The sequence below is a fragment of the Bidens hawaiensis genome, unplaced genomic scaffold (assembly GCF_021521415.1).
Source record: "Bidens hawaiensis isolate Kalapana, Puna unplaced genomic scaffold, B.hawaiensis_p1.1 tig00025751_1, whole genome shotgun sequence".
Classification (NCBI taxonomy): domain Eukaryota; kingdom Viridiplantae; phylum Streptophyta; class Magnoliopsida; order Asterales; family Asteraceae; genus Bidens; species Bidens hawaiensis.
In genome coordinates, this window is record NW_027494116.1 from 68,887 (window position 1) to 88,184 (window position 19,298).

The 19,298-nt window shown below is 32.7% G+C and overlaps 1 protein-coding gene across 1 annotated transcript; it reads left to right on the forward strand.

Moving 5' to 3' along the window:
* The first annotated feature begins 5,885 nt into the window (after positions 1–5,885).
* LOC143572112 (uncharacterized) lies at positions 5,886–9,202 on the forward strand. Its single transcript, XM_077057356.1, has 3 exons — positions 5,886–6,596; positions 6,853–6,953; positions 8,501–9,202. The coding sequence occupies exons 1-3, from the start codon at positions 6,067–6,069 to the stop codon at positions 9,124–9,126; spliced, it is 1,257 nt and encodes a 418-aa protein (XP_076913471.1). The 5' UTR covers positions 5,886–6,066; the 3' UTR covers positions 9,127–9,202.
* Positions 9,203–19,298: the final 10,096 nt, after the last annotated feature.

Here is a 19,298-nt window from a genome sequence, read left to right on the forward strand (position 1 = left end):
AAATGCTAGTTTTTTAATGTCTCATATCTCCGTTCAAAAAATCATTAACACGGAATAGTACATATACCTAAAACTAAAGTATTATTTTCCTTAGTTCTCATTAGTTATATATTCGGTATTGTTCACTTAGTCAAATCAGTTGGTTTTGCGTAGGACCAATCGAGTAGTATATTAATATACGAGAAAACCACAGGCATGTGGGAGTGTTTGGGTGTGAAAGAAGAGAGCAAAGAGCAGTCCTCAGAGTCTTAGAACATGTTGCACTTTAGCTGGACACCATGACCCCCTCCCTCATTAAATGCTATTTTTTTTCTAACTAACGAATATAGCCCGGGTATACGGGATAACCCAATAACAAAATACAAGTATACAACCTTATACGTCTGCGATCTTAGGCATTGCTTGGTAGTCAATGCCCAACGTCTCATGTTCTGGGAAAAACCGCCCGAAGGCCCCACTTTGATAAAACCTAGTTGTGATCGAATTCAAACCTAAGTCATTTCGATAAACTTGAGATATTGTGGCCACTGTCTCAAATCTTTCCTCATAAATGCCCGTCTTAAATGTTAAATTAACCTTTTTTTAAATAAGTTCAACACACAATTTATTAAAAGTATATAGATAAAATCAACACACTCTTTTATTATTTATGAAAGTAACTAGTTGAATAATATGTGGGCACAAGTAATGAATACAATTTTATTCATACCTTTTAGTTTTTTAGTATATTCTTTTCTCCAAAAAAAAGGTTTAAAGCTTGGAGTTAAAGTTTAGAGTTAAGACAAAAAAAATGTCTCAAATAGACAGAAGGAAGCGTAAGAAGATTTGCATGTCAACCCACAAGACAGGCATCAGGGGGAAGAACTAACGAAACAAAGGAACACGGGATTGTCTGGTACAACTGCAAAGAAGCACATGCCGCAACAAACCAAGTGTGTAATGATAAGATCTAAGAGATAAACATCTCTTGCTCTAGATTATGGTTGGTTGTTAGCCCACTGCCTTCGTAGCAACAGTGACGTGACGTTTTAACTATTCACGCCAGAGCACATAGTGAAGTAAAACTTTTCCATTCCACTCAATTTACCCATCTACTAAATTCCTCAAATATATCATTTTTACAACTATGGCATTAATTATTGCAAACAAATCTAAGTACACACTCGTTACACTCTAGACATCTCAAGTGCCCCCTTTGACTGAAATACTACATTTTTCACCAATTGCGAAAGGCAGTTATTCTTTGTTTAGGGAAAAATAGAAAGTAATAAATTCGTTGACAGATTTTTATTCTTTCATGGTTAAATCTTACATGTAACATGTGATATTTTCCTTTTCTTTGTACTATTTACATGTCATAACTCATAACTTGTTAGATAATTGATAGCAAATCAAGAAAGTTCAATTTGTTCGATCAGAAGGTTGAGTTTGACTAGCCCTTTCTTTTGAGTTTTGACATCTCTACTGATATAACCAAGGTCTTATATTGTAATCAATATTTTCTATTAATAATCTTTGGGACAAATTCTTATGTATAAAATTCACGAAATATGATATTTTATATAATAAAAAAAAAAACCATATCGAATATACTTAAAATAATTTTATATTTAGGCCAATTGTATATTTCCTTTTTCTAAAACTTCCTTAACTGCATATTTTTATTCTAAACCTTATTAATTGCATATTTACCCATATTAGTTTTATTAAAACTTTAAAAATTACATATTTAACCATTTTAATTTTTAATTAGTTTTTGTAGTGTTTTTACTCGTTTCTTACGTTTTTACAAAGGTATTTTTTTTAAGTTTTTCAAACAATAATATTCATATGATGTAGACAAGAGAGGCGATCAAGTTGCTCTTTAGTGGCAACGTATTTTACTAAGGCGTTTTGGTAAATATTCTCATTGTTAGAGACGTTTTGTAATGCATATATAAGTATATAACTAATGTTAAATGATAAGATTCCGAAGAAAGTCTTAATTCAGTCTTCATGTGATTGTGATTGCGAATTCTCATTTACGTAAATCTGTAATCATGTTGTATTTGTTGTGGTGTTTGCCTTTGCGCGGCTATGATTTTTAAATAAAATTTGCTTTTCGAAAAAGTAAGTGATTGTGAAATTCCATGACATGTAGCCGAAGACAACAAGACAAGAGTCGACCTATTACATCATTGTAAGATGTGGTGAGACCAACCATCTCTCATTCTCTTGCATCTATAAGTTACTAAAGAATTCACATCGACTTACCTATGTTACATGTTTATTTCGTTATTTGTATATAAATCTATTTTTATATTCACTTAAAATATTTCCTAACATTTTATAAAATATTTTGTCATCCATCCTTGTATTCTTATTGTTAAAATAAAAAAGTTATTTGCCATGAAAACACGACACTAGATCATAAAATGTGATAAACAACTTGTCTAGTATATGGTTAGAATCACATAAGAACAGTCTTTTAATGATTATATTAAGAAGTTATTTCTAAATCGGTAGGAGATAAAATGTGTTTGGTTAAAAAAATTGCACCGCTTAATAGTTTATGGAGCATTAGGTCTCTTAGTAGCTAAGTTCAAATACATACTGAATTATTCAGAGTCTACTTTTTAATCGGTCAGGTTTCTTATATTGTCAAATCCTTTAAGTTGATCCTTAGAACCTTAAATTCACAAAATAAAATTCAAAATAATAACTATTGCAAGAATGATAAACATGGAAAGTATTTTTAATTATGTACAATGGGCCAACAAAGGCAAACCAAAGGACTGAGGACGTACCTCAGCCATAGATGTCCATCACATTTCTGTCTTAACTATAAACGTACAACTATTAATGCACACTACCCCATCATAAAGGACAAGACAAGTGTCTATTTCATCTAACATACGTTTATACCTACCCCTCTTTATACCCTCATCCGATCATACTCATATGTGAAAGGGATAATATTTTTAACCATAAGATCCATCCCTAAGTTTGTAAGAGAGGCCATGTCCAAGGGTTGTCAATTCGGGCGTATGAATAAGAGATAGAGGCAAAACGAAAAACAAACCCTTGTGTCATGTTTTCAAATCGCAAATTAAAAGTTTAGAATCGTAAATTGATTGACTACTTGGATTGAAGGAACAAAAACAAACAACTCCTGATGTTAAATTGCTCACGTCTAACATTGACCATTTGATCGGAAATAATTGTACTATCTTTGAGGAAAAGAAAGCCGAAGTAAGGCTTTTATTTAGAAAACTATTTGAAAAGTGTGATAATTTTAAGATCAATATTTTAGTTTTTAACTTGTTATCTAACTATTAGTTTTTAAAGTGTACATACTTTTCATCTTAAAATCCTTATCAGTTATCACGTTTTATTGCAACAACTGTATTAAGTAGTTTAACTACCCCTTCGTTTCATTTAATCTGGATCTAAATATATAAATATATAAAACCAAAGATTGTGAATGAACGATAAGCAACTATGTATTATTCATAATTTCATATTTGCAAATGAACATTATCTATGTCGGCTTGAAACATGACCTAAACACGATACGATTAAGTGTTTATGATATTGCATGACACGAGTATATAGTGTTTGAGTTGAATATTTCAAAGAGTTGATCAGAAACCTATCAATCATCAACCCGAAACGATTAATACCATTAGATTTTCATGACTAAAAGTGGAACTCTGATTACCTGTTTAGCTTTCTATAAGGTCAAGATCTAAAACTTGACCTTTTTTATTAATTGGGCCTTCTGTCTCTTATAGGGCCTGATACCCTATACAAATGGGTTAATATATAGTGGCCTGTTTAGATTTAATAGGTATCTTATCAGAAGAGTCCAATACTCCAATGTCTACTCTTGTTCATAGACATTAATTATAAATGCACACCCAATTTGAGTCACTATTTTGACTTTCTAGTGTCAAATTAAGATTATTTTATTTGACTAACTACAGGGAAAAATTTATGACCCCTTAATGTGAAAATGGAGGAATTGTTTTTTTTTCTTTTTTAAATTTGCTCATGGGTCAAAAGAATAATGTATAGAAAAGAAGGTAACAAGCCTAAACAAATGTGTTACCATGCTAATAATAATACAAAAGCTTGTAACAAGTTGTTGTTGAGTGTACAGTCGCCGCTAATTACATTTGATTTTGTTATCTGAACGACAAACGGAATCACTAGTCCGCCACCATTATCATTGTTTTTCTTGTCTTGTACAACTATGCATTAACTCGACGCTTACTTCAACAATACACGGTTAGATGGCGTACCAAACGTGTATACTTATGTTATCAAAATCAGAAACGTTTTAACCGATTTGTCCAAACACTCATTTGTGTGCCTCGAAGTGTGTGATATTGTTCGATCGTATTTCGTATCAGAGGACTTGAACGTCCAATGTGACACATTGCATTAATTGAATGATCATTTAATAGTCTGTTACTCTGTTAACTTATGTCAGCCATATCATGTCAACTACCTTGAGATCCCTTTCTATCAATAATATTTATTATTTGTTTGGCCCATACGGCCATACCATAGTAAGTTTTATTTTTGTAATAATGTTTGGAATTACTCTCAATATCTAAGCAAGTATTCCTGAGACGGAATATCAACAGTCCCTTTCAATTTTGATACCCCAGTATCAAGTATGACTCACTCAGGAACACATCAAAACTAAAACACACCACTCCTTTAGTCAGGTTTTGAACATGATGCCTTAAACATTGGCGGATCCAGCATACAAACGGGTGGTTCCCCGGAACCACCCGAGTTTCGAAATAATAGTGTACGGATATATAGAAGACGCGTAGGAACCACCTTATAAATTAAGAGGGAACCACCTAAAAAAAATTCCTGGATCCGCCACTGGCCTTAAAGATTCCAAGCCTTAACCATCACTCCATGTCATTGAATCAGAAGACCAATTGCTCGTATCGTACCAGAGTAAGTTAGTGACTCATGACTTGATCTTTAATTACTTGGCACTTGGCAGGTAATTTAAAGATGCAAGATGTCACTCATCCTGAATCAACCTTACCAATTCATAAGTCATATCTATTATTGAGCCCAGTATTGTTGGGCCGGAGACACTAGTATCTAACAACGTAAACTCATTTGTGTTGGGCAAAAGACTCTCTTCAGTCTTTCATATTAAACCGTTGAGCCCAATAATTGTATACACTTGAATTCATTCGTTTTTTTTTCAAGAACAAGTTCGCCCCATTATTAATCTTAATAACATTTAAACATTTTGTTTTTGTTTATCGCTACAATATAAGATCCACCAATTTATTACTCGTTCAATGCAACCGAAATCCAAGGGAAATCAACCCTACCCATCCATGTACGAAAATGATCGGTTGGATTATGTCAAACATAAAGAAAGGACGAGACACTTATAGATAGAGGGGTAACCCGAACACGTAGACATGTCAAATGGTTTCTGTGAGACAGAGATAAGATGATGAAAGGGCGTCTTTAGCTATGCCTCTTTTTCTCTGAAATGAAACAAACGATGACGTGGTTGACCTTTTTAGGCTTCCTGTTTAAAAGGCTCAAGATTTCATTTACAAGTCTTATAAAATAAGATTGTTCATGAAATATTTCAACTTAAAAGTAAAAAAAAAAGTCAATTAGTTGGTGATGGAGTGATAAACAATGGACTTGATGTTCACTAGTTAATCTTTGAACCAAACATGTTATATTATAACGCGTTGTCGTGCCTTAGGGCAAATGCTCACGTTCATTGTCATGAGAGTTTTTCTAAATCAAAAAATGTATGTATCTTGATATAAATTTAGCTAGATAGTAGCCTATTTATAATATTAATTTAGCCATTAAAAAAAAGCTTAAAAGTAAAAAATAAATAAATAAATAAAAGGCTACAAAAAACAATAAATTCCACCAACCCTTTTACCCTCCTCAAATTTACCTCAGATCCACTCTTCATTAAAAGAAGCAAAACCTCTTTCAAAACCATCTCTCTTTCTCTCTCTATACCATGATCATTTAACCATCACTTCCTGCATCATCTACTTGTACTCTCCATCCATGGCAGTCCTCAAACTCCCACCTTCAGAAACCCACAAGGTACAACCCACAAAGCGTAGAAGAAAACCCAACCCACAAACACAAAACCCTAAACTCAAACACCAACCAACATCTTCATGGGACCAAATCAAGAACCTCTTAAAATGCAAACAACTGGACGTAACCGGGTCGGGTCAAAAGACCCAAGAAGACCACCCGGGTCGGAACCCAAATGGGTATTCAAAGCTGAGTTCTTGTAGCTCCATATGTAGCTTTAGAGATGTTGCTAATGGTAACACTACTAGGGTTGTTCAAAATAATAATAATAATAATAATAATAATAATAATAATAATAACAACTCGCCGGAAAGTAGTAGTCAAGATCTTAGAAGGAAGAAGCGTGCGTCATCATTGTCGTCATCATCTTCTTCTGGTGCTGGATCTTTGACCGGGTCGGGTAGATCCAATGGTTACACGTCGGGTTCTAGAGGCATGCAGTTGAGGAAGCTTTCTGGGTGTTATGAGTGTCATGCCATTGTTGATCCTGCAAGGTAATTTATATCTTTATTTTTTCATATATTTTACAAGTATTTGAATTAAATATAAATGATTTTATCGTGATAAATGTAGAAATTACTAGAGTAATTATATCAATATTACTTTTAAACTAGAGTCATTATTATTATGTTAGTAATATTTTTTATAGCATAATTACTCTGATTTAAAATTATAATTACTTTGATTATTTATATGTTAAGTACTTTATAAAATTTTAATAATAATAATAATAATAATTTGGTGATGTAGGAATGCAAATCCAAGAAGTACAAGTTGTTTGTGTTCAGAATGTGGAGAAGTGTTTCCTAAAGTGGAAAGCTTGGAGCATCATCAAGCTGTTAAGCATGCTGGTATTCTTTTAAATTTTAGTTTTGTCAATATCTTCTATTTGATTTTTTTTTCTTTGCAAATTTGTAAAGAAAATAATAATTAAAGTAAATGGTTAAGTTAATTTTTATTATTTTTGACACTATGTGATGGGAAGGTACAACTGTACAAGTATAGGAAATGTATAAAAGTATCTTGGTGTCGGGGTCAGCTCAACGAATATGAGAGCCTAAATCAAAACAAAATTTTGAGGCATTTTCATAATAATTGTTAAAAAAATGAAATTGATTATTACAAATTTTGAAACTCATAACCTATACTCCAATACATTAATTTGAGTTCACTCATTATAATATATCTATATATAATGTTTTTTTTATTTGAAGGCCTTAACTGAGTGTTGGCTTAAAGTCATAACTTGTTTTCGCTGTTCCACGAGTCACCCCTGCTTATAGTTGTTTAGTTTGCACTTTGCAGTCTAAAACGAAGAAGATATTTAAATATAATTTTTTAATTATTGTGTTTATAAAATGAGAGGTTTACTATATACAAAACCGATTTAACGTACATAATTGTATAATGCTTATATCTTTTGCTTTTTTAACTATGATATACTTATATACATAACCAATTTTAGGTAAACAAATGTATAAATATGTTTATTTTTTTGCTTTAACTTTGATAAAATACGTGTGGATTACTTGTATTCGCCTACCCGTTCCCTTTCCCTCTAATTAACTACATCTATAAGGAGGGTGAGGGTGCCATTCAAGCCTCCGCGACACATGTATTAAACTTGATTTCGTGTGCTAATAGACCTAAACATTATCTTAACTCCATCTTTTTGTTCATTGCATGTAATGAGTAGTTTTATCACTTTACCTTTTATACATGAAGTTGAACTTTTGTGTCTTTTTCTTAGACAAGTGTGCCTTTTTTCCCTGTATGTAATCATGTAACAACATTCTTTTGGGACCATTTGTCTAAATATTTTGCCTTCTTTTTAAGGCAAAAAGAATATTTTCTCATTGAACTGTCCATATCGTTCTCCTACTAGTCATATTAAACTCAGGACTATTCATATTTTCATATCTATACTCTCTAATAAAATATTATAAGTTTTGCCACTTTTTATTCTTACATTAAACCTCACATTTTTTTAACAATTAATAATAGTAAAATAATACTTAATATTATTAAAATTTATGCTTCAAAATTTGTTAATTTAATATTTACTTTCTATTTATTTTCAAACATTTGATAGTTATAATTATCTTTTAAGTTAAATTTGTTTTAAAGACTATTGTACAACGATTGTGTTAATAGTATTCAACGAGTTTATTGTTTCTTGTATTAGAATTATATATTAAATATTGGATTTTCAAGAATTACTTGTGTAATACACGAGCTTCAACTAATACCATTATAATACCCTATGTAACACCTATAGTATATTTAACATAACTATCATATATTCCTAAGAGTTACAAACTTACAATCGGGACAAGTCAATTCACTTTTTATATATCATATATGTTTAGAGTAACTTTGTTTGTTTACTTTTTTACAGTGTCGGAGCTAGGACTCGAAGATTCAGGTCGAAACATCGTCGAGATAATATTCAAGTCGAGTTGGCTCAACAAGGACCATCCGATATTCACAATCGAACGGATACTAAAAATCAACAACACTCGTCGGACGATCCAACGTTTCGAGGAATATCGCGATATCGTAAAGCTCCGAGCCGCCACGGCCGCCTCTCGTTGCGCCGCTGACGGCAACGAGCTCCTCCGATTCCACTGCACCACCCTGGTCTGCAGCCTTGGGTCCCACGGCTCCTCCAGTCTATGCGAGACCGTCCCAGGCTGCGGGGTCTATACCAATATCCGCCATGGGTTTTATAACCCGAAAGCGGATGATGGTAGCAGGAAAGGGGTGTGCACCACTGCTAGTAGTGGCAGGGTGCACGACTCCCTGATGGTGGGCCCGCATGGATTGCGGGCCATGTTGGTTTGTCGGGTGATTGCGGGTAAAGTGAAGCGCGTGGACCGAGACGCGCCGGTGGAGGAAGAGGGGCCGTACGATTCGATGGCCGGGCATCCCGGGTCATACTCGAATATTGAGGAGTTGTACGTTTATAACCCAAGGGCCATACTTCCATGTTTTGTTGTTATTTACAAGGCAATGGAAAGCTGATGTCATCTATTTTATTGTTTTCCTTTTGTTTTAGTTTCTAATCTTTGATTAATGGAAAATGCTTAACTTATTGTGACATTTCTTTAATGTTTTCCTTTGTATATAAAATTAGTTAGTTGTTTGCGTATGCTTATATATATGTTGTTCAAGTTTTATATGGTTGCAAATGATCTAAACAAACATGAAAGTGGGTTTGTTTGTTTATTTTAATTATTACTAAAACGAGCTAGTTTTCTTGTTTACTTATTAGTGATATGTTTATTTGTGTTCGTTTATTTTGAAAAAATATGAAATAATATGTTTATTTGTGTTCGTTTATTTTGAAAAAAATATGAAATAAGCAAATGGTTTATTGAACAATTTTGAATCAAAATGAACCAATAGGAAGATTTTTCGTCTTTGCTCCTTTAGTTAAGCGAAGTTAAATTTGTGCTTATGTCCATTTATGTTAACGAATAAACAAATTCTCTTCGAACAGTTGTTGATGATTTTTTATCTTTAGATGTTACACTTAGGCAATCCATTGCATGTGATTTTATGTTGTAGAGCAAAGAAAAGCATGTTTTTTGCTTTTCCCAATTTTTATATATTGTAAGAGCATCCGTAGTCGGTCACAATTGTTTCGTTTTGGTCATAAACCGTCAGGGGCACACCGCCCCCCTGGTTTTTTAGATAGGCATTTTGGCCATGGCGTTTTGTACACTACGCTAGGACGGCACAAATTTTGAGGGTTTTGTGAGAGAGAGGGGGGGGGGGGGGAGAGAGGCGTTTTGGGATCTTTTTTCCATTATACTCACTTTTTGCAAAATTTCAAAAGCTGACTAGGTGTCACATGACGTAAAATGCTCGAATCTATCTAGTTTTGACTACGCATGTTATAATAGTTATTTATTTTATTTTTATATCTATAAACATGATTGGAATAAAACCTTCAATTATCTTTTTTCAATGAACCAATAAAAGTAACTTTAATAATAGGTATAGCATTATACTCATTAAAGACGCAACATTGATGCATTCACGCATATAAGGTTTATTTTATGAATACCAAGATTAATTTGAATGCAACAGAAGTATGACCTAATTAATGAAGCACACTAGTCCATGCGTTTCCGTGAATTATAATTGCTAGCACATGTTAACGCTCATTTATATCGATATAGCCATAAAGATTCAGCATGCACACAAATGAAAATAAACAACTTATTGTTTTTCTTTATAATTTTGATTAATATATACATTTTTATTATTTTATTAGATTTAAAAGAAAAAAAAAAGAAAAAAACACGTTGACGTGAAATTTATAATTTATAGATTGCTAGGCCATATATACATGACATACACAATAACAAAAGTTTTATACTTCTAATCATAAAACATTCTTAGAGATAAGTTGATTTAAATAATTTTATGCCTAAGTTGTAAACCATAATGTAACTCAGAATATCAATTTAATATTTTATGAACTTGCTACCGTTACCGAATTGGTATAAAATAGTGAGTTTTTGATACCGGTACGTTACCAGCCGGACATTTCGGTACCGATATCAAATATTTCAAAGTTTTAGGATTGGAATGTTCGGGGTTGGTAAAGGTACCGTTCCTAGCTCATCCCTACTACCCATTGCCATATTCATATGATTCGTTGGTGTGAGCTTCGAACCATTGGAGCTGTGTTCTTAGGTTTGTTGTACATTTGTTTTGTTTGTGTTATTTTTTAACTCGTTGGCAAAAAGAAATTAAAAAAGGACATTGGCGGATACTATTAGATTTTTTTTTTTTATTATTATTATTATTATTATTATTATTATTATTATTATTATTATTATTATTATTGTCGGATTTGTTTGATATGTATTTGGGTTTGTTGAATTTTTGGATTTTCAATACTAAAAGGGCCCTGATTGTATGGTGCCTTATAGCCCACTCGGCCAAATTGGGCCTCGGCCTTCGTGTGTGTGATGCATCATTGCATTGTAGGAAAAGAACTTAAATTATGGCGGGGTAACGGTTATCTATTTCTCTCTCTTTTTTTCTTTAACGTCTTTTTTTTTGTACATGTAGGATTTAAACCCTCAACATTTAAATACTGATACAATGTCTTATTAAACATTTTTGTTATCTCTAAAGTGTTGTTGGCGGCAAATCATAGCTTGAAACAAAGGATAGTAAAACGAGTGGATGAATAGATGAAAATCCTTTGGTCAAAATGTTAGCAATCTGAATTGCAATAGGAAGGTTACTAGCTCTTAAGAGGTTGTTATGCAACTTTATCCATAACAAAATGTACAACAATCTCTAGGTGTTTAGTATGTTGATGAAAAGAGATAACAGGGTGATCTTCTCCAAGAACTCACATTGACGAGAAGGTTTGGCACGTTGATGTTGGCTCCTCGCCTTCTGGGGCACTGAACTGAATGCTAAGTAGGTGGTGCCAATACGATCATACTCATATGAAAACAGTTTTCCTATTGGATGGTGTTTTTGCTTAAAAATGTTTGCTAAAGGATTGCAAGCTTTATTTTAAATGTTTGTTAATTTAAAGTTTTTATTGTTTTGTTTGATATAAGACTACCTTTAACTCATGATACTATGACAAAGTCTAAAAAATTCATATTCACAGTCACATGTGTATTATTTTTGTTGAAATTGTTTTCTTTTATTAAATACTAAATTTATATACAACTAAGCCCAAAAATAAAGACCTGGCAGTAGTTAACCGAATCATAACCGAACCAAATTATCTCATTATAAGTGATAACTAAAACCAAAAATTAGCCATTCAAGTATTTAAATTTTTAAATTTAAATAACATAAGCCTTCATGGCTTCGTTAATAGCTTAAAACCAAATAGACCAAACCGTAAATTACACAAATTATATATTACACTAATAATCTTGCTACATAACTTATGGTGCAAGTTAAGATATATTTCTAGTTCTGTTAAGATATAATGATTTTAAATCAAACAAAATAATTTTCATTTATATCAACCAATAACAATCGAATAATCAAGATATGAATAACCCGATAAATATAAATCATAACACTACTAAACCCTAAAATACCCCTCATGTTCACGTGGCACAACCCCATTCACTTCCTCACCCTTTTACATATATTTGTTTTGCACAAAAAATAATATCATAACCTTATAAGAAAATAATCCCCCTCTTAACATTATTTGTGTACGGTAAACCCTTCGCCTCCAAGTAACAGGCAATTCGACTCTCAGTCTAATCCTTCATAATTCAATTTTTGTCTATAAATATTAATATTTCATTCATTTAATCAACATTTGAAACTAGTTCTCCATCAGGGTTTTGAATATTATCTCTCGATATCGACTCGTTTGAATATTGCAATGAAAAAGACGGCAAGAACCCCCTTCGGTGGGTGGAAGATATTGCCGACGGAAGATGAGGTTGAAGTGGCTCAATTTCTACTTGATCTTCCCAAATTATTCAAGAAGGAAGAGTTGATTAATCGGTACAGTTTAATTAAGTGGGGCCAGACTAAGAAACGATCTGTACCAGGATCATCACCGTCACCTGAGGAAAAGCCGACGGCGATGGAAGACAATGCAAACGACGGTGGTAATAGTTGTAAACCACCGCCGTCGTCTACATTGAAAGTTTTTAAAAGAAAGGTACGGATGACCTATCTATTTTTATTTATATTATTAATTTTAAAATTTTGTTTTTTAATGAATTTTTATGATTTTCTTGATTATTTTGTTGTTGTTGATGTTTTAATGTTTATTAATACTAATTTATTTTACAGGCAAAAGATGATATAATGAAAGTATATTATTATTATTATTATTAATTTTGACATTTTGTTTTTTATTTATGAATTTATTGATTATTTTGTTGTTAATGTGATGTTTTAATATTTATTAATTCCAATATATTTTACAGGCAAAAGATGATTTAATGGAAGTATGCATTAGAATGCATCAAGCAATGGAAACCAAACATAAGCAACTTGGTATTGAAAATATGAAACTCAAAGCAAAAGAAGTACAAAAGACAAGTTATCCAAAAAACATGGAAGATTTTCGCATGTGGGACAATCCTATGAAAACAGTTGATCATGAACAACAACAACGTTGTCACCAACAAATTACCATGTTTACCCCTCCAACACCACAACATCATTGTCTTCCACAGTTGGTAGAACCTGACAATGATAAATTGGTGGGAGTGTCTAGTTTTGGGTTGTCCAATCATGGTGAGCCACGTGTCAAGATTCATGAGGGGGTTTATGATTTCATGGGATTATCTCAACCGTTGGATCAAAGTGAATGTTTGGTGATGGATGATGATTTGAGGGTTAGGATGGCAGCAGCAGCAGAAGGAAGAGGAGGATGTTAAAGATGAAGGAGAGTAAGAGTTCTTTGTTGGCCATGAAGCTATCAAGAAACTGTAGATGACGATAAGGGTTGTTTGATAATTTCTTATATAAAGATGTCTAAACTACATGGATTTTTTTTGCTATCCTTTGAATTAGGGTAGTGTTGTCGGTGAATTGGTTGAAAGTCTTTTTGAAAATATAATCTTGTGAGGCTATTCTTTGAACTCAGTTGCTTTTAATTTCATGATATATCATATGATTTTAATCCCAAATTCTAAAGGGTTTTTCAGTGTATAAATGGTTTATGTGATTTGATCCAAGTTATATTTTAAGGTTTAAATATTAAACTGTGCAAAAATGGTTTATGGTTTCAATTTGGCGAAATATTTGTGCGTGAGAGTAAGTTATGATAAAGTTTAGATGAAATAATAAAAATACTTAAAAAAAAACAATTCATCAAGATTTAGATTATACATTCTTAGGCTATGCGTCGTGGGCAATAAAATTAGGCGACAAGGGGCGAGAACACCGCCTTTCCAGGAGACAAAAGGAGATAGGAGTTTTTGTCACCGATGTAGGTTTTGGTTTTAATAGTATTATATTAGTTTGTGTGTGTGATATATATACATATATATAATATATTGGGCTATAACACCATTACACCCTTAAAACAAAAACTCATCTTCCTTTGCTGATCGGACGTCACATGACAAAAAAACGTCTCATTTTATAACCGCTTCACTACACATAGCCTCAACATCCTTATAATCATTTTCAACCTCTTTATATAATTTTCCGCACAATAAGTCAAATAAACTAGTCATTTTTATAAAAGTTCATTAACTAGATCTCTCTTTTCTTTTTTTGTTGAACAGTCAGCGAATAAAGCGATGCTACCCGGGGTAATCCAATGGTAAAAGTTGGCCTCATACGTTCACGATCGCAAAAAACGTTAGGTAGCCTAAGCCTTTCATCTCTTGTCCGAAAGCCCAATGTAGTAAAATCCGGTTTGGAACGGATTCAAATTTCACATCTTGCAGCCTCCCAGCCAAATCTCCGTTACACCTTTAATGTCAGTTGAGCTAAAACTCGCTAATAATTGAATCTTTAAACACTATGATGTAACTCACAACTTATACCAATCATTGATGATTTATTATAAGTAAAGATTTATTTCTAATAAACCCCAATTGGTCAAAACTTTGAATTTGATCAATTGCACAAGGTACATACAAAATGGTCTCTTGCATTATTAGTTTATTACAGTGACTCGTTACTTAATTAGTTAATTCACTCAAACTTCACATAAACTCACTAGATAAACCATGGTGACACGTGGCACTACTTTTCACGCAATTTTTATCCTATTTTGTTCACTTGACACTTTTACCTCAAGATAACAACAATCAACACAAAACACCCTCACACTTATAGGATAAGTCTCATGAAGCTCCAAACTAGATATCAACCAACACATTTCAAGTCAAAAGTCTATCACAAAAAAAGTAGATTAACTATTATTTTCAATATTTTCGGAGTGTACCAAAAAAGTTGAAATCTTACGCAATTATATTGAAAAAAAGTGCTATGGTCTACATGTAATGTTCTCATGACCAGTTATAAAACTCGTCTGGGTTGTTGGAGTAACAAGTTGAGCCAGAGCTCAACTAGGCTCGAGCTTGTTAGTCTCGGCTCGTTTCAAGCTCTTCTTTTAAAGATTGGGATTTGCTCATTTATCATCTATTAATTAATTTATACTTTTTGAGTAATTTTTATATGCTATGAAAAATCTTAAACGAGCCTAAGCTTGGCCCGAGCTCATATTCAATATCTTAAATGAGCAAAGCTCGGCTCGAGCTCAGTTATGTAATTTGAAATTAATACATAGAAGCCCAAAAAAAATACAACTAAAATACACAACTCATGACGATCCTAAACGATCCTTTCATACACGGCTTGAGCACAAGCTAAATAAATAAACAAACTTTATTTGAGGAACTCGGCCCAAGCCCAATAAGGCTTAGTTGTTTCGAGCGTTTTATTGATATGATCCCAAGTAGCTCGTGAGCAGCTTAGCTCGTTTACTCTAGTAGTTTGCAGATTTGGTTGAACTATTTTTCTCCAAACACTCTGAACACTATAAAGAAGTATTGACCAACGTCACACTACCAATTTTCTTCGTGTTTGCTTCGTTTTCTTCACTCTAACCTTGAATCACATAATCTAACTAACTTGACATGAGTTAACATCAGTTTCGGACTCATTTGGTGAAATTATGGTGTAATAAACGTCCATAAGTATGTCTCGATCAACCACAAGGTTTGGACCTCGTGACTAAGCTTCACTTTGAAGTTTCTATAGATATAAAGAGTAGTTTAATATTGAATGCAAGAGAACTAAATGCTTGCATCCCATTCGAATGGAGAATTTATAAGAAGTGAGGTAGTCATTATTCAATGTGTTCATTGTAGTTTTTGTCTAGTTGCATCCTCTCTCATGTCAAACATATGCTCTGGATCATGATATTTGAAAGACTCGATCTTGATTTATTTATTTATTTTTATTTTTATTTTTATTTTTGTAAAGAGAAGTTATTCTCTTTGTCTTACCAAAACGCATTTAATGCTAGCAACAATTGGTGTAGGCAACAATTATATATAGTATGTATCAAGAGCAGCTATATATAAAGTTAGTGAAGTTGAGAAAAGTAGACATGTCAAGGTTTTAAAACATCCGAGTGACTGAGTCATCTGACCAACCGAACATGTGGCCCAAAAAGTTTCGGCATAGGACCGGCCCAACCTCACTACAATTACAATATAAGATTTCATGATCACTTATGGTTAGTCTTGTTCAATCCAACACAAGATAATAGTCTCTAATTTTATTTTATTTTTTTGAAAAAACGGTAAAATCATTCTATACTAATGAGAGCCACAAAAAAAAATTACATCATTTTATCTAATCTTGTTTTGCCCGCGCTATTTCTTACTCTCTCAAGTTTCTAGCTTCTACCACTATTAATTCCGAAACATGTCATTTGTTCAATTTCGTGTCATTCCAGCCTTGGCCGGGTGATAAAAGCTTTTGCATTTGAAAGTGAAGACCAAGGTTCAAAGCTTGGTATAGGAGTAGATTATGTCATGTAATAGATTAGGACCAGGGCCGGCTCCGAGAATTTAAATACCTCGGCCGAGCCAAAATAAAAAAGCCCATAAGCCTTAACGGAAAATTTTTATTCGCTAATGTACATGGATAAAACTTTTATCGACCGATTTATTATAAACAAAAATCATTCTGAGCATGTAATTATTTCATAAAACTATTGCAAATAACCTTATTTTTAACACCAAAAAACATATATATGTAATATGTATAAAAAGTTTGTGCCCCCGAAACTTATGTGCCCCGGCCGATGATGCGTCTCGCACACCCTCTGAGCCTTCCATGATTAGAACTAGAAATAGAGATAGATGAGTGTGTGTGTGTAGCCGTACAAAAGAAAATTAATAGTTCAGTTTCGTGTATAACTTAGAGTGTCACGTTTTAAATCTTAATATATATGCTACACTAAAGATATTTGTACGGCATGGTATTTATCCATTAGTGGTGTAGCAATTTACATAATAACCATCATCTTAAGGGTTAAACCTACCTCATTTGCAAGAATCCAAATTTATGAATATTTGAGTCTATTGTAGCGATTTCTGACACATGGCATCTCAGTTAGCAATGATTATTTTTGCAAACTCTAATGTAGTGATAAACAGTTCCATAACTAAACTCAAAATTAAGTGGTATAGTGATAACTAAGTATATGAATCCTCTCCCCGCTAGCTGTTGTACTTCCAACCAAAAACTAAGCGAACACTATGCATGGTCTTAACTATTTACAAACTCAAGTTACATTAATTCTGTTGACACGTAATGATTAAGTTAAAAACAAAATATCCAATTTATCCTATCAATCAAATATTCAATATCTTTCCATAAATACATCAAAAATTTCAATGTAAATCATCATTCAAACTAAAACCCTAAAACATCCCACCACTACTAACTTGACACCTGTCATAAAATATATCCTTCACCTCTCCCGTATATATATATCTACACCCCCTTCTTCTCCACGCTACATGCAAATCATCACTCTCTCTCTCTAAATTTGATATATCTCATTCATCAATGACTTCAATGAAACGTAACCGCGGCTGTCGGTCGACTCTTCTAACCGAGGAAGAAGTAGAAGTGGCTGAAATCTTATTAAATCTTCCCAAATTATGTCGGAAATCGGAGTTGGTTAACCGATATAGTTTCATATGGGGTACGAAGAAGAAACGGTCTGCTGCGTTGGATCCAATATCGGAATCTTCGTCTCAGGAGGCAGAAGCTGATAAAAACCCTTCAACAACATTGAGTTTGGGCAGTGATCGGTTGTCTGCAGGGACAGTTATTAAGAGAAAGGTACCATGTCTTCTTGTTTCTAGTGATTGAATATGTGTTAATAATAATCCGATGAATGTGTTAGGTTTTTTAAGATTTGAATTGTGGGTGTTTTTTATATTCAAATTTCACATCTGGGATTTGTTAAATTTTGTTGGGTAAATTTTTTTAATATTATTATTCCTATAAATATATTATAATAAAAGAATTTAATTGCAATAGAGAGGCAGATAAGTAGGTAACAAGTTGCGCCATCCCCCCTCCCTTTTGGATGGCAAAACCGATTTTGTTGAGTAAATTGTTAAAACTTTTGACAGTCTACTTGTTCTTGAATTTTGTTGAATTTCTACTTATTATCTTTCATTGTGACTTTTTTTTTAACTTTTTGATTATTGTATATATAATGGTTATATTGATCATGTTTTAATGTCTTCTTCGAAAAAAAATTATTTTACAGGCAACAGATGATTTGATGGAGATAGAGAATAGAATGCAACAAGAAAAACAAGAAAAAGAGATTTTCATGAGGGTATGAATAATAACATAATTTGATTTATTTTTTTTAATTATTTCTTAGAAATTCATTTTGACCCTAAAATTAATTGATTAAATATATATTTTGACCAGAACATAAAAACAATGGAGACCCAACATCAAAAACTTGCTTCTGAAAATATTGAACTCAAACCAAACGTGGGACAAAAGGTAATGTGTAACATAGCGTATATATAATATTAACCCCTTTTTTACTACATTAAATAAATTTAATTAAATATAATGAGTTAATTGTAGATAAATAATTCTAGAAACATGGAAGATTTTCATATGTGGAACAGTCCTATGAAAGTAATCGATCAACAACGTTGTCATGAACAAATTACCATGTTTGCCCCTCCAACACCACAACAGTCACAACATTGTCTTCAACCGTTAGTGGCAGTGTCAACCAATCAGAGTGATCCAGGTGTCAAGATTCATGGGAAGACTTATGACTTCATGGGTCTATCTCAACAGTTGGATCAAAGTAAATACTTGGTGATGGATGAAGATATAAGGGTAAAGGGTTAGGATGTTGAGGATGAAAGAAAACAAGAATTCTTTGTTAGCCATGAAGGCTAAAGCTATCAAGAAGTTGTAGATGATGATAGGGGTAGTTTGGTAATTTCTTACGTAAAAATGTCTAAACTACTTAGATTTAGTTTTGGCTATTCTTTGATTAATTGTTTTAAGGTCGGGTGGTGATGACCCGATGGTGAATTAGTTTGGAACTCTATAGCTTTATTGATATATAATAATTTAGTTTGCCTATTCTTTATTTAATTTGTTAAGCAAATTAGTATGAAAAACAAAATGTTTATTAGAGGTGAAATGGG

Bases quoted from the DNA above. Each gene is read 5' to 3' on its own strand.
- LOC143572112 (XM_077057356.1), top strand. From the start codon at position 6,067: ATGGCAGTCCTCAAACTCCCACCTTCAGAAACCCACAAGGTACAACCC. The intron at 6,597-6,852 runs GTAATTTATATC...TTGGTGATGTAG, and splicing joins GCCATTGTTGATCCTGCAAG to GAATGCAAATCCAAGAAGTA. The intron at 6,954-8,500 runs GTATTCTTTTAA...ACTTTTTTACAG, and splicing joins TCAAGCTGTTAAGCATGCTG to TGTCGGAGCTAGGACTCGAA.